Here is a 16,267-nt window from a genome sequence, read left to right on the forward strand (position 1 = left end):
GTTAAAGTGCCACTAACTTTTTATCCCTGTAACAACACTTACATACGTTGTTGAGAGTTGGAATTACGATGTATGAAAATTGTATAACCACTTTATGATTACCAGATCACAGCAAAAGTGTAGGACAGCTATTTTGTTAAATATGACAAAGATTTATGAAATAGTTGAGGTGAATGCATAACTTTTTTTTACTTTTTTATATACCCATTATTGATCCATATTTTGATTCATGCAAATTTTAAGAAATTTACTATAATGATTTTAAAAAAAATCTATAAAATTGCATTTTTAACAATATTATTTTAAATTATTAGATTAAAATATTACTTAAATTAAATAAATTATTAAATTGAATAAAGTATTTTAATTATTAAATTAACTGAATTATTTTAATTATTAAATTAACTGAATTATTTTAATTATTAAATTAACTACATTATTTCAATTATTAAATTAACTAAATTATTTTAATTGTTATACGTTGAGGGAGGGCAATCCACCCTCCCCCCAGCATCAATTGCAGAGCCTACTGATGTATATCAATTGTCATCTGCCGCACCCCTAAGACCTTCAAGTCTATCTCCATCTATGGCTGGACTGGGAAGGGTGGGTGAGTCTACTCTTTTACAGGCAGAGGGGGGGGGGACCAAAATAATACTGTCCTTGGGTGAGGGAGAAAATAAACCAGTTTTGAAATTGTTTGGTTTTTTAGAGAAAAATTTGTAAATATATATTTTTCTTTTTTTTACACACAACATACACCCCTGCAAAAAAAACATTTACTCCTTTACCCAGGAACAGTATCATTTTGGTCCCTGCCCCCGTAATTTTTAACAGAAAAAGACTCCGCGGCCTTCCCCGGTAAATTTCCCATGGACCTTTTAAGCACCAAGGTGGCGACTTTTTTCCGCGCCAATCAATCGCCGTTTTGCGGCGGTCAATTCAAGATGGCTGACAAAGGGCACATAAAATTAAAAATATATATATAATTTATAATATGAATCAACCTAATATGTGGCAATATGCGAAAATCGATAGAAATATATCGGGAAATACGGAAAATTAGGATAAAATGAACACAAAAATCGAATCAACGATGTAGTGTTCTGTATGCGCGTCTCTCAGTTAAAACCTTGGCGTAACAATATGGTATAAGGCTCCAGAGCATAAGAAGAAGAAAAGCCTCAGGAGACCGGAGGTTGCAAAAACAAAACTGGACATTCGAAAATAAACAGAGGGGAGAAGTGTGTGGGAAAAGCAATCGAGTAGGATCGTCGTCGCATGTTAACGTTCTTATTTTATTTTTTTTATTAATAAATTTCTATTTATGCTTGTCATGATGAGTGCTCACTATTCAAAGAACATAAGGTCACTACAAACGACATACAGGGTTTATAAATGCAGTTAATAGAGTTTATGGATGCTGCTGTCAGGGCTACCTATTTTTTGCCACGTTAGCTCTCTAACTCCTCCTGTAATTTTTCAAAGAACAAAAACAGTGAATTCGCCTCCCACCCGGGACACCCGATTTACCCCATGGCCGTAATACGATATTTTTTTCTGGAGGGGAAACGTAATTTTACTGCCTTAACTTGACTGTGTAATTACTGTGTTAATTACTGCCTTGACTGTGAAATTCGATAATTTTGCAAAGGAATTTATTGCCTTTTCTATTAAATATACCATTCCATCAAAAATGCCGTTCGAGGCATTGCCCCCCCCCCCAGTTTTGATCTGATCACGGTATGTAGCAACCCGGGCCGCAAGTGCGAATGAAAATTTACTATCGCCAGGGCCGGTATCCATTTTTTTAAACAGAAAAATAGTAAACTGTGCACCCTTTCTCGTTCAACACAAGTGGAACCAGACCCCGCCCTCTCCTATTGCGGTCATACCAGCGACTCGAGACAAAAACGTTTTAATAACTTCCAAGGTCTAAAAAGGGTATTTTTTTACACAACATCAAGAATGGAGTGCAATATGTCGATATTAAGTCAACAATCAGTATCGTGAAGATGCTCTAAATTAAGTTACGGCCAGAAGCGGATAAAGGTCAGTTGTTGATGGCCCCGGGCATTAAAAAAAAATTAATAATAGGCCCCTTAAATTAGGAAAAAAGAATAAAGTAGGGGGCCAAAGGCGCGCTCGGTGTCCCCACCGTTAAATCCGCCTCTATTTACGGCTCACATGCACGTTAACTGAGTTTTTATCAGCCCGATGACCAATTTTCATCTGATTTGGAAACCCTTGTGTTTAAACTAAACATTGAATTGCAGGATTCTGTATATTTTTCATAAATAGTTCTTTCGATCATATCTGGGGCTACGGTTTCTTGCCGAGATTTAAATTCAGTTAGAAAAATAGTACGAATTTTGATATACGCTAATTTTGATATATATAGCGAAGGAAAATCTCTATCTCCTCTGTAGCTTAGTGGTCAGAGCACTCGTCCGGCAATCGAGGGACCCGGGTTCGACTCCCGGTGGAGGCAGAGATGAGTTTTTTCCTTCCTTAAAAAATAAACATCTGAAATAATAAATATCTTCACAATATCCAGTCTTCCGTATATCTAGTACGAATTTTATTTGTAGATAGGTCGCGATTTTCAGTCGGATGATTTTTTTTTATTGAAGTAAATTCAAAATACTTGCAAGCTTCTTTAACCTTGGCCAGCTGCAAGAGTATTCTCCAAAGAGTATTAATAATATGCTTAATACGTATTAACAGTACGCATCTTTAATATGCATGCTTTGGTATTCTCCCGCTGCGCGTAATTTAGTTTCTGCACGGGCTCTCTTAAATCGTCATTTCAAATATTAACAAAAGTAATGATAGAACAAACAAATGTAACTTGCTCAATGCTCCTAGAAAGGAGTTCGGCCCTTAGGACTAAAACTTTTTAAAACAAATAAAATAAAGGATCAATTTTAAAATAAGATAAAAATGAAAGAACGAGTGAGCACACGTAGGGAAATAAGAAAGAATGGTAGTACAGGAGGGGAAAAAATTATTTGTTGTAAGTATGTGCCTTTTACGCTATTTTTTTCCGACCGGCTTTTCCATAAAATGACGACTCTTTAACCAAGGAGCTTTCCTTCCAAGTGCCTTGAAATCAAGTTATGCTGACATCACACGGTATGCTCCAGGGAAGATAAGATGCCTTCGTATATAGGGGTTCTACGTGAAGGGAGCTAATGATCGTAGTTTTCAATGAAGGGAGGGAGAAAATTAGCGACCTTGAACCGGTAAAGTTCCTCCTTGAAGAAAAAAAAAACACGGACAGCAGAAAAGTGCGCGAGACCGAGGTTTATTTGCTAAAAAAAATGGAAAAAGTGACCTGAGCCTGAAAATACTTAATAAAAGTGACTAGTTCCTAAAAAAGTGACCCATGCCGAGCCCTGTATTTATAATTACACACACACATTTTTAATTAGATTGCTGTAGTTTAGACATATATGACATCCATATTTTTTATGGACATGTGTTTCTCAGCCATCTCGTTAGGCATTTTGCCTGCCTGTTGTGGCCATGTATTTGTATTTGCAAAGGTGTTTACACTTTTGTATACTAAACCCTCCCAAAAAATGCCCCCCCCCCTTACAAATATATAAAACAAATCATGTTTTTTTTTTTTTCGTGGTGAAATGAATAAATACAGGTTGATTAGTCTCCATGTGAATAAATTTTGAAGGTTGTCATTAGAGGGAGCGTGGGAACCAAGTTAAAATAATTTATTTTCAAATGTGTGGAGTGAGGACATTCTTTTTTTGAACTGCAAATTTTAAATGTGAAGTTATGTCACCTAAAATAAATTTGTTTTGGGAAGGCTATGCTGTAGCACTTTTCCCCGCGAAGTTCAGCTTCAGTGCAATCATAAAACAGTGCAAGGATCATCAACTTTTGATAAGTAAAGGTGGAATTAACATCATTTCATGTAAGAAATCTCCCACAAAGGCTGTTCTGAAGTAAACCTATCCTAAGGTCACATCAGTCATAGAACAGGTCGTCAAGCATTTCACATTACAGGAAAATTCACCAATGCAAAGAACTATGGCCAGAAAGGTAGGAGTAAGCCAGGCAAACATATCCCAACTCATTAAACGCAAATTGCAATTATGGAAAGTGCAAAAAGCTCAAGGACACCTGCTAACCCATAGGCATGAAGAAAAACGAAAAAGGAATGCACGAAAGTTGTATGAAAATTATCTGGCAGGTAACAAGAGTGGAAATTTGTGGATTCCCTAGATGGAGCTTGGGTTTACCTTCCCGACAGCAATAAAATTTGAGCCAACAATTATCGTTCTGTCCATTGTAAAGGTCCACCAGAATGGGTTAGACAGTGAAAGGAAGCATTTCCAAAGGGATTCATGGAGGTAGCAGGATACTCGTACAGAGGGAAGCTCATGATCCGGAAAATCTGAAGAAATACAAAAGTTAATGCAGCCTACTTCCAGCAATCGGTAATGACACCAATTTTCACCAAAGCCATACCTGCCTTGTACAGAGCTGATGCGAACCAGGTTCACATCCACATGGACAAGGCATCCAGCCCCACAGCAAAAAAAGTTCATGAGCTTCTTATGAACAGATGGCAAAATTCACAGGAATCAAAGTCATCCCATTCGACCATGTCCCCGTCAAGTCCCCAGACGCAAGTCTGATGGATTTTTGTGGCTTTGGACTACTTAAAAGGGCACTTGCAAAGCGTTCGTCAGTTGTCTATGGACGGCTGAAGTTAGTTTCCTGTGGTTCCCAACTTCGAGGCGCAAATGCAAGCCGATCTCCCCATTAAAAAGTCTCGCCACAGAGAGCAACAGGCCTACAACGATTAATTATTCAATAATTACACTTCACTCATAGTTAGAAAAACCGGTGGCAGACGGCAGCACTACACATAACAAGCATTACACAGAAACAAACTTTAGATCAGGTTTCACTACACGTACACACACATTCCCGCATGTACCAATTCGTTAGAGGTTCCGCAGAGGAATATGGGCGAGGTACATGTGTGGTTTAGTAGTAGTAGTGGTCTATGGAAAATATGCAAAGAGGAGTGGGACAGAATTCCCTGCCACAGATTCAGAGAAGTCTCCTTCAATGGAAATTATGATGTCGTGCCATTGTTCGAGAACAGGGCAGCCACATAGAGCACAAGTGCTGGTGGAGATATGGATTTTCCTAGGTGAATTTTATTTTCAAAATCGTTCACATGGAGACTAATCAACCTGTATTCTTGCCACTGTACTATTCAACATATTTTTAATTTTTATCTTTCATATTTATTGTAAGCATAGAGTGCTGATGGTAGTTTAAAGTACCACATCAATTAATTTGCTGTATACTAACTTTTAGAAAAAAAAATTCATTTATTGGATATTGGCCTTAGAACTAAAATGACCTAACAAAAAATTTACATGATAATTATTTCATTTTTTCATTATGTGGTAGTGAAAGAGTTTCTAACTGTTCGTTGGTGGTACTTCAAAGCATTGTCAGTACTGAAAGGGTTATAATTGTGGTAGAAAATTTATACATGATCTAAAATTTAAAAATATTTATGTCCTACATAAATGACATCAACCATGTTTTTTTTTTAAATAAAGAGGGTTACAATCAGGGTTGGGTTTTTGAGATGACAAGCATCAAAAACAGGTTTAAACTGTCAAAAACCTAAATGAATGCTTTTTGATAATGTTTTGAACACAATAGGAATATAACATGATGAAAAACTTACTTTTTTGTATATTAAGTTTTATTTTTAAACATTAATTTATTACAATAATTAAAACAAAATATTAATTATAATTTCACAGAGTATTCACAGGGGCATCACAGAGTTAGGTTTCAGACTTCAGAAACTATAAATCAGTATTAAAACAGTAAAAAAACTTATTGTCAATGTTGTCAAATAGTTTTTTTTTTAACCTGATAGATATGCTAAATAAAAAACACTTACTTTTATGTAGATTAAAGGGTTTTATATTTGGAATTATAATTACTGAGAATCTATTTTGATACTTCAAATTTTCTGATCTGCCCAAAATTTTATTCAATGTAAAAATTCTCACACAGAATCTGTTAATGGACTAACTAAACACATTTATTTTCATCTAAAAATTTCTTAGAGCTCAGTGTGTATTAATTTGGAGTTTTAAAGAGTATTTTCAACCAAAGCAGAGCTGATAGAACTTGATACCCAAAGCATTTGTTTTGCACATTTAAAATTAAATACAGCTATAACTGGAAAACCATTGCAGAATATGCTAGTAAATATACCATATCATAGTGCAGAAGTAAGAATAACTAGGTTTGACTAAGGATAAGTTACAGAAGTTTCTTAAGCTTCATGTACATGTTAGCATTGCTAAATTAAATCACATTTAGTCGTACAATTTAGTATTTCGATCGCTAGATATATTTCAATGTTATGCACAATAAGAGTATCTCAGTGATTATCTAGATAATTTAATAATAACAGAAATCACAACATTACATATATGATGTAATAAACTTGTTTAAGCACATATCTGTTGTAAAAAGAGTACAGCAGATGATTTATATCAAAGCACATATATAAGCAGTTGAAGAAATTTTGGAATGTCAAATCATTCTATAGTTTTTCCTTCAGAGTTTATGCTATGCTTTATTCAAATTGTATATTTTATAAGAAAAAAACCATATATATATTTTTTGTTCAAAATAATTCTGTACAATAGAAAATTATTTTAGAATCATATTAAATATTTATTCTTTGTAAACCATAGTCACTTTAAACATTACATGCAGTTAACGTGTGCATTTACAATGGGAATTTTTATATTGAAAAGCAATATTTGAGGTTTTTGACAGTTTTTGGTGTGACAGTTTAAACTGTCAAAAACTGCCCTGTGTCAAAAACCTGCCAACCCTGGTTACAATAAACTTTTCTGGAAAGACTTCATACACGAATACAGTAACTTGACGAAAGCAATATGAAAAGCCTAACCTCTTTCTCCAAGTCCATAATTCTTTGTCTAAGCCCATTGTTTTCAGCTTGAAGCTTCTTATTTTCTGAGGCAACCTCCTTCAGCTCGTTCTCTAGTTTTTGAAGATACTGGAACATTAAAGAATATGTCAGTCATATCATTGACCAGCAATGAAGACAAGCCACTAACAAAAAAAAAAAAAAAATTAAAACTACAATAAAGATTTGAAGGCAATTTTAGAAGCAAAGAAAAATTGACAGATTTTTTTTAGCAAGAAAAGCATTAAAACACATTTAAGAAAATGCAAATTTTTTTCATTTATAATTATACAGTGAAACCTCTCCAAGACAGACAATGTATGAGACTGAAACCTGTCTTAAATGGAATCAAAATATGATCTGTTCAATGATTAGTGAAATATTATTTTAGTACTTTCTGTTTCCTTTATTTTTTATACAAAATATTATTACAGTCTCGAGGTTCTGTCTTGCACAGGTTTCACTATACCATAAATTTCTGTAAATAGCCTGCACCATTATATTGCACGCATAAGAGAAAATACTCGTGTATAGCCTGCACTTGCAGGTTTTTACTGTTTCTTCCCCCAATTCATTTGCAGGGATGTTGAAGTAGATAAGTGAAAGCCTGATTAAAAAAATGGCAAGACAAACAATTTTTCCCAAATCTGTTTTTGGAGTACAGTTACAGAAGATAAGGAAAAATTGAATTTTTTGATTGGAAATTTTCATCGGGAAAAAATATTATTCTACTACCTACATTGTTAATTGCCCACAGACTATAAAAAAATTATATACTTTTTTTTAATGTTTTAACAACCAACACTTTATTAGTTAAGGAACACACAAATACATAATACCTACGGAGAGTGAGAATTTTTCTTTTAATATTGTAAATCGAACTCTACATTTTCCTAAGTGATCTGCATGATCTGTCCAGAATATTATTAGTATTAGTACACAAGTGCTTGAATTGGAATGCAAACCCAGACCTACACAGCCCAAGACTGGTACTCTTAACTTCTCGGCTATCTGGTTTCTTAATAGGCCAAATAACAAAAAAAGTTATTCTAATAAAATTTCTAAGTAAAACTCAATTTTACGAATTTCTAACTATTTATATAAAAGTCCCTATTTTATTTATGATAAAGTGATTCTACAGACTTTCACATTCAAACAAATAATGAAACATAATCAGTGTAAATAATATACACAGTATTTCTAGTTTTGAGAAACAAACTCTGTCTTATAGGAAATTAAATTACGTGAATAAAATTTTTGCATTAATTCACAAAAAAATATACCTCTTTCTTCTTTTTCCTTGAAAGACATGCAGATTCTCTGTTCTTTATCATTCGCTGCTGTCTTTTAAGCGCGGAGAGCTATATAAAAAAAATCAGATTGTACACTAAAGTTTTCAACTATAACTGAAACAATAACCCAAAAGCTGATTGCAAAATTCCAGAAAAGATAACAATCACCAAAGTATCTGAAATTGTAATTGATGATAATAATTGTAATACAATAAGATAATAAATAATTGTAAACCATTTCCGAAGCCAATAAAATTGATTCCACTTATGCTTGAAATATGAGCTGATATCTTCTTCATTCTAAGCACATTCATTTCCCATTTGATTTATACTGGCTTAATCTAGCTCAAATACATTAGAATTAATGAATATAATTGATACCAATGTACACTCACTTCAATATTCTGTTTTGGTGGGCTTTTTTTCATCACTTCTTTTTTGATGACAACGGGTAACTGTTGCTGTAGTTTGGAAGGTGTCAGTCCACAGTTTGACGACTGCAGCACTGATTGCGTTTGGGAATGTGCATTCAGAGGAGTGTTTTTTAGTTCAGACACAGAATTCACCTTGAGTCTTCCGTTTGTTAATGCCATAAACTGCTCTGGTGTAAGTACAAGGGGACTGGAACCAACTAAGAAAAAACAAAGATGCAATGCATTTAATCAAGGTTGTGAAATGTAAATCAAGAATTCTGTGCTTTAATTCCGGAAATGAAATCCAAGTTTTCTTCAAAAGCTCATTCACACAAATGGGACAACATAACACAATTGAATAACTGCAGTGCTTCATAGACATATTTTATAGCACAGACATCACTTAAGCAGAAAAAACAAAGAAAATGTCAATATCGATTTAATTGAATGATACACACTTGACCCATTTAACATGGTTGAACCGATGGCGGGTTTGGGCTTTATAATCACAGGTGATGGCGCAATCACTGCTTGTTGCTGCTGCTGCGGTTGTGCTACATTAGAAGGACTTATTTTTCCATATGCAATACCAGGCATTTGGACAACACTCGATTTGAAAGGTGGTGTAGTCAACGTGGGGATGACCATCTGTTTGACTGATGTTGAACCAAGACTGTGGATTTCAGCCAGGTTTGGAGGCGTGTGAGGTGGTGTATCCGGTATAGAGTGGACCACTTCTTCCTTTGTCTCTGGAATACTCAATACTGGTATCATGTCCTATGGATGCAATTAAATAACAATATACAATTTTGAGCATAATAAAAATCCCCAAAGTAGTAGTAATCCCAAAAATATCATGGAGATTACTTTTGGGGAAATAAAACGTGAAGATGACGTGTATATGGGAATAAAGATGGAAAAAGCATCATCATTTTTTAAATTTATAATTTTCTTTCAACTAAAATTTTAATTTTATACAAAACCTCTAAATGGATGACTTATTTTCTAAAAGTAATTTACCATTTTTTTAAATTATTATCAATACGAAAAGTTCTTTTTCTGTCATTCTCAACATCCCAGTTGTACAATCAGCCAATGGTAAATGACCAATTCATAAAATATCAAACCCCCCCCCCCCACATAAAAGCAAGCTTTGAGGGATAATAATCATAAATTTCATGATTATTCAGGCCATGCAAACAATTCAAGGGTGCTCAACTATTAGGAGAGTGCTGAGAGTGATCTGTAAATATGCCACTGGTTCGTAAGTGCTCTAGAACTGTGCCATGTGGGTCACTCAAGTGATCTATAAACATGCCATGGGTCACATAAGTGCTGTGGAACTGTGAAGCAGGTCACTCAAGTGATCTGGAAATGTGCAGCGGGCTGATTAAGTGATGTAGAACTGCACTGCAGGTCATTTGAGTGATCTGAAAATGTGTCACTTAGTTCATTTTCATAAAATTTGGTTTGAGGTCACCGGCCAAGGGTTGAGCATATATGGTATAATTCATGCACATGGATAAATAACACTGGAACAATTTTCAATCAGAAGAATGAACTCTGAACTTGGAATTGAAATGCGCTTTGAATTTGTGTCTCACACACTTAGAGATAATTCTTGAGAATATTCTCTGCTAGGACTACTATTATAAATAACTTCAGAATATTCTTATACGTTCTTAATGAGAATATTCCCCTCTTATTTATAATATAGTTACATATAATATCCTAGAGAATATTCTCTGGAAGGACTACTTTCATAAATTACTGGGGAATATTCTTATAGAAAATAAGAATTATTCTGAAGTTACTAATAATAGTCCTTCCAGAGAGTATTATCAAGAATATATGTAATAACATGTATTATGATAAATAATCTCGATAAATAACTTGAGAATAATAATAATTATTTTTTGTATAATTATTATTATTTTCGTATAATTATTATTATTTTTGTATAATAATTATTATTTTAGATAAGAATATTCTCTAGTAATTTATAATAGTAGTCCTTTGAGAGAATATTCTCAAGAATAGTTTCTGTCCCTGTCTTTCTTTCAGTCAAGAAGATGGGTATATTGAAGTTTGTAGACCATAATATTAAAGTTTGAAAGCAAGAAAATTAAACCAACAGGGCTGAATTACACAACTTTAAAAAAAAGGGAGTGATACAGAATTTAAGTGTATTTGTGCATTGAAAAAACAACAGTTCTGTATCTTCTTAGAATGAAGGTGATTGTATAATAATTGCTTCCTTTATCAATCAACTTTGATTTAATTTCTTTTGTGTTGTGAACTTATTTCTGAAATTTTATCTAATTTTAAAATAATTTTTTAACGTTTTAATTTAATGGTTTTTAAAATCTTTATAACCAAACTTTTAAAACCTCTCATCGTGACCTGGAGAATATTCTGATAATATAGTGAAAAAGTAGTCATTGGGGGTGATTATACCAAAAATTGTTTTGTTGTAAATGTTTCAGGTAAATTGTTTTGTTGTCAAAACTGATTTATATTTCACAATATAAACAAAATTAGTAAAAAAAATTAAATTATTTAAAAGAAAAATGAATATTCTCGATTATTCTCCAATTTTTACATCCAGGAGAATATTCTCTGAAGAATATTTCTCACATGTCTACACACACTGAATTTATTTTTTAATTATAATTGAGCTTAACAGTATAACTATGACCCATACACAACACCACATTGAGTGTCTGTGTTTATTTCTAGGATAATAAAGGAATTTCTGAATCACCACATATTCTCAGTAAACGTGTATATATCCCAGAAACACTAGTCAGGTGAATTTGCAAACCTGTGAAACACTGTTCCATAGATTGTCGACACTACTTGAGCAATCAGACAATGTAGATGGGGATAACGGCTCTTGCTTCACATTCATTGGTTTATCTGTGTCGCATAAAAGCTCGATGACTGATGTGTCCATCAGTTCAACCTGATTCTTTGTATCATTGCAGCCATCCTGCGAGATCTAGGAAGAGATAATTATAAGAAATTTATGACATGAAATTTGTATCACAAATACATTTGGAATGTATAATAAAACAAAGAAACAAAGTTGCAATGCAAATCAAACCATACATATATTTATGTAAACATTTAAAGTACTATGCATGATATTGCCTTCACCACAATGATCGCAAGGACACACAATCAACTGCGATTGCACAGCGGACATACATAGAGGCATCGACATGGAGAAAACATTGAAAGGGCCGAAAATCTTGGTTTGTCTCATACATTTATGCAGGACTCACACTCGTACGCGGGAGATGGAATGGTGTGTTGCATTGTATATTCATCAATTGTTGGAGGAACTCTGCAACCCCCCCCCTCCCCCACAAAATTTAATGGGGCAGCTCAAATAGCCTCAGCCATCACGTTCCAGTGCCTATGGACATACAGCATAAATGTGATACCAAATATAGCGGGATACCAAAAACATAGGCATATGCCCCAAAGCAGAATGTGCAAAAATCTGTGACATACGTCGCAGAACAATTCAAGCTACTGCGAGAACAATTTGGAAGAATTTTAAGAAAAAGTGAAAAAAAACCACTATTACATGTATGGGGGTTTTTACTGCAGAACATTTCCAGTTAGCTGAGGGCTTGTTGCAGAACAGTGCTAAACATTCTGCTTTGGGGGGGCATATGCATGATTTTTTCAAGGGAGGAAGAGTTATTTTCTGTCACACATGACCACTATTCACAAGTTCAAATTTTCTCCCAAAAATTATTCCCACCATGAAATACTTGTAACTCTTTATGCATAATGCATGTCATTCTGATTTACAAGGAAAAATACTGTGCAAGATACAGTCTGACAACACTGTTGCTCTGCGCTGTCTAAAGTGCATAACTATCTATCCTATGTGAAATGTGACCTCTTCTTAAACGTTTCATGCTTATCAGTCAAATATCTGCTGGTGACTAATAATTTTAATGAACATTTTTAGAGGTAATATGGATCACTTGCAAGTCAAAAGATACTAATATACGTTGAAGCATCGCGACACGTTTCAAGAATTTCCAAAACAAATGTCATCTCCCACCAAATATATTACCATAAAGGTTAAAATTTTAGATTATTACTAGCGTGTCTGGATATTCTGTGTACTCTGAGCATTAAAGAAGTGACAAACCACCGCCAAAGGATAAACATGTCGGCAATGTTTTGGAACCATGGTAATGTAACTGAGCATTACAAAAGCTATCGTTGAATCCAAAGAAGCATTCATGCCCTTTTTTCGACTATTTCTGAGAAAGTTCAAAGAGTTCAGACAAACTTACAACGCTTCTTACCCAGCTTCTCATTTATGCTGGGTATTGTTCTGCATTTATAGAATATTTAGCAGAAATCTGTGTCAAACATAAGGATAGGTGTGAAATTTGGAACATACACACAGACAAAAAATCAATTTAATATGCTGGGTATATTCCTCCAATCACAAAATAAGACAAAATAAGTATGTGATGTCACATCGGGAGATTTCATTCAATTCTCTTATGTAGAACGATCGTTCATTGTGAATAGCTACGCAGCGACTAAGCTTTCAGGTTTGGCTTGTCTTTCTAGAAAATAATAGAATCATCTAATGTGAAGCGACATGCCATATCCAAGTCTCATCTTGTGGTTAGAGGATCTTATCTACAATTAAAGTTGAGGTATTTTGCTCACATAGAACAAGATCAGTTTCATAATGTTGTGTGGTCTGCTATATATATGTTAATATCTTAATTATATGATAAATATTATGAAAATACAGTTCAGGAAAATTATATGCATATAAATAAGTTATCTAGAGCACCTCAAAGTCACTTCCAACGAATTCAATGAAACCTGATCCTTCAAGCGCTTTTTCTAGTGATTCCACAGCATCTGGAAAAAAATTCAGTTTACTGATTATAATGCTGATATGTATAACAATAAATCTAAATGAACTTGAGTTATGGTGGATAAGAATTCAATTTTATTCCAGCCTCAATCAGAGTCTTTGACAAGCCCCAGGTCGCCATGCCGACTAAAAAATTGACATTGCTGCCCAAAATTTTCTATGTGTAATGACTAGGGTTTAAGCAAGATAAAAAATTCCTTTCGCAAAAAAGCAAAAATGGGGAGAAAAGCTTTAGCAAAATGCTACAATGCTAGTGTAATGAATGATGGCTAGATGTCTACTCGTTCCGTACGTCCTGTATGCATTTTTGCGAAAGTGGCTACCACTTTTTTCGCATTCTAAGATTTTCTTTCGCATTTTGCGAAAAATGTGACCGTAGCTTAAACCCTGGTAATGACCAGAGTTTGGATTTTTATGCCTCTAAAGATGAAACGTTGTTGCTGATCAGTAAATTCAGGTTTTTTTAACCTATCAGCAACGACGTTTCATCTTTAGAGCATAAAAATCTGAGCCCTAGTAATGACTAAAGCCTTCTTACACAAGAGGTAAGTAGTTAACTAAATTTTAAGTGTTCTAAAACCTGTTATATAATTTCAGTTCTCTTTTGGTTGCTCCTTGCTCTATAGGTCACTCGAATGCCTACAAACTCTCTTATTTTTTAATTGACATGCCCCTTCGCTATCACAGATAGATATATTATTTTACAGTCTGTGGTCTATGCAAATTTCACCTTCTCTCATTTTACTAATTATCTTAAGCACTCATTCATAGTTATTTGTTGCCCACTTCGAACTTGCCATTCTGGGTTATAGCCTGCTAAGTTCCCTTCAAATACACCTCTGCATATACAAGGTGGTACTAAACTGATGGTCAGAACTGTAAGGGGTGATAGAAGTCGTCAAAACAAACAACTTTCACAATACAACGTGAGGTCAGAAAGCAAGCTGCGAGCAGTGATAGAGCGCTTACCCTGGAATGGATGAAACATTACCTTCCACAGAATCTATCATCAAGCTGCTATTTGTCGGCAGTGAATCTTCAAGCGGTTATGTAGTTCTAGCACAACGTAGCACCAGCACATTTCCTCAGGATTGTGCAGAACTACCTGGACATTGCCTTTTCGAAAAGATGGATTGGCCGGGTGGGAACAACACTTGGTCTCCCAGATCTGTCTTGCCCGGATTTTTTTTTCTCTGGGGGGGACAGCTAAAAAGTGTTATTTATGAAACGTCCATCAAATCACCAGAGAACCTTGTCGCTGAATTAGTGTCACAGCAGCAGACATTTGTGAAATGCCAAATGTGTACAAGATTCACTCCGTTGCCGGCATGACTCCTGTATCGCAGCTGGCAGTCGCTCATTTTGAGCACATCATGTAAAGTTTTCAATGATATGTACTCTTTGTCGTTTATTATTTAGCTTTACTTTGTTCCCCATTTACACTAAGCGGAAGCTCTCTTGCGGCTGGCCGCTTGCTTTGCGATCCCACATTGTATGGTGAGCATGAAAATTGATTAATTTTGCGAGTTCTATTACCTATAACAGTTCAGTTACACCCTGTTTATTAGGTTATCCAATCGCATCATGCCCTGCATATTAGGTTAACCAATCACATCACTGATGTTTAGGGGGAAGGGGGGTGCCCCTTGTATCTCCGCCCACGGATGGGAACCAAATCATTGATGTTAAAGATTGACAATTTCTTCTTCTTTTTTTCGAGTTAGCTTTCTTCTAACGAGCGATTTTTTGTTCAATATTCAAAGAAATTGTTCACAAACATAGATGGCGGTACAATACAATATTTGAAAATTTACCAACAATAACAAACTCACCAAATTGCCAATCTTCATCCGTGAGTAAATTGTCGTCGATGAACTGTTTGTCCATCTCATTTAACGTTATCAGTTCCACCGCCATGTTCTCCAAATGTAAATCTGTTCACTAATTCTGGATCACGAACTTCCTCACTTGCATTATATTGTGCATGCTCATGGAGCGGAACCCTGTTCCCAATATAAAAATAATCACGCCGGCACCATTTTGTGATTTCAAGTAGAAATATGGACGCGCACCTGAATTTCAATGAAGAGCCAAGAATACTTAAAGTGTCAAGTTTAATTAGTCGTTTAAAAAAATCAATTTAGTTAATCATGTAAACAAAGTCCTATTGAAATGTACGGACCACGCACGCTATGGAGATGTAAACAGCTACTACTTTTCTCTGCACCTCTTTCGCCCTGGGCCAAAATTTAGTATGAAGTATGCTCAGGAGGAAGTTATATAGGCCGAAGCCTCGTATAAGTCAGAAAGCATCAAAGTACTTCTATATTATTTGTCGATTTCAGTCACGTGATTGATTTGGATCAATGAATGCTAGGTAAATACCTTACGTCATATCCATACCCTTCACGGACCTTGCAAGCCTTCAATTTTAAAGTTTGAATATTGGAAGGGGAATGGGAAAATACACTGCTAACGTTGAAGATGTGTATGGCGTATGAGTGACCTATACATATATTTATTTCCATCATCATGTCTCCCTCGGGCCGTCAAGTCCATTCCGCCTATGAGTGTTTAATTCCCCACCATTGGACAAGTATTACCGCCATAATTTACAAGTTTTCTCACC

The 16,267-nt window shown here is 34.8% G+C and overlaps 1 protein-coding gene across 1 annotated transcript in view; it reads right to left on the reverse strand.

Annotated features, from left to right (window-relative positions):
* The window catches only part of LOC149083525 (cyclic AMP-dependent transcription factor ATF-6 alpha-like), a 35,806-nt gene extending 19,938 nt beyond the window's left edge, over window positions 1-15,868 (reverse strand). Inside the window, exons 1-7 of the mRNA XM_089234038.1 lie at window positions 15,471-15,868; window positions 13,552-13,622; window positions 11,536-11,712; window positions 9,170-9,488; window positions 8,694-8,929; window positions 8,290-8,367; window positions 6,989-7,096 (exon numbers count right to left, since the gene is read on the reverse strand). Of these exons, the coding sequence (XP_089090164.1) occupies window positions 6,989-7,096; window positions 8,290-8,367; window positions 8,694-8,929; window positions 9,170-9,488; window positions 11,536-11,712; window positions 13,552-13,622; window positions 15,471-15,555 (1,074 nt within the window). The 5' untranslated portion in view covers window positions 15,556-15,868. The remainder of the gene's footprint in view (window positions 1-6,988; window positions 7,097-8,289; window positions 8,368-8,693; window positions 8,930-9,169; window positions 9,489-11,535; window positions 11,713-13,551; window positions 13,623-15,470) is intronic.
* Between the last annotated feature and the right edge of the window lie 399 nt (window positions 15,869-16,267).

This window comes from Pholcus phalangioides, unplaced genomic scaffold (assembly GCF_987345545.1).
Source record: "Pholcus phalangioides strain wild (caught in Gottingen) unplaced genomic scaffold, Ppha-v1.0 ptg000008l_1, whole genome shotgun sequence".
In the NCBI taxonomy this organism is placed as follows: domain Eukaryota; kingdom Metazoa; phylum Arthropoda; class Arachnida; order Araneae; family Pholcidae; genus Pholcus; species Pholcus phalangioides.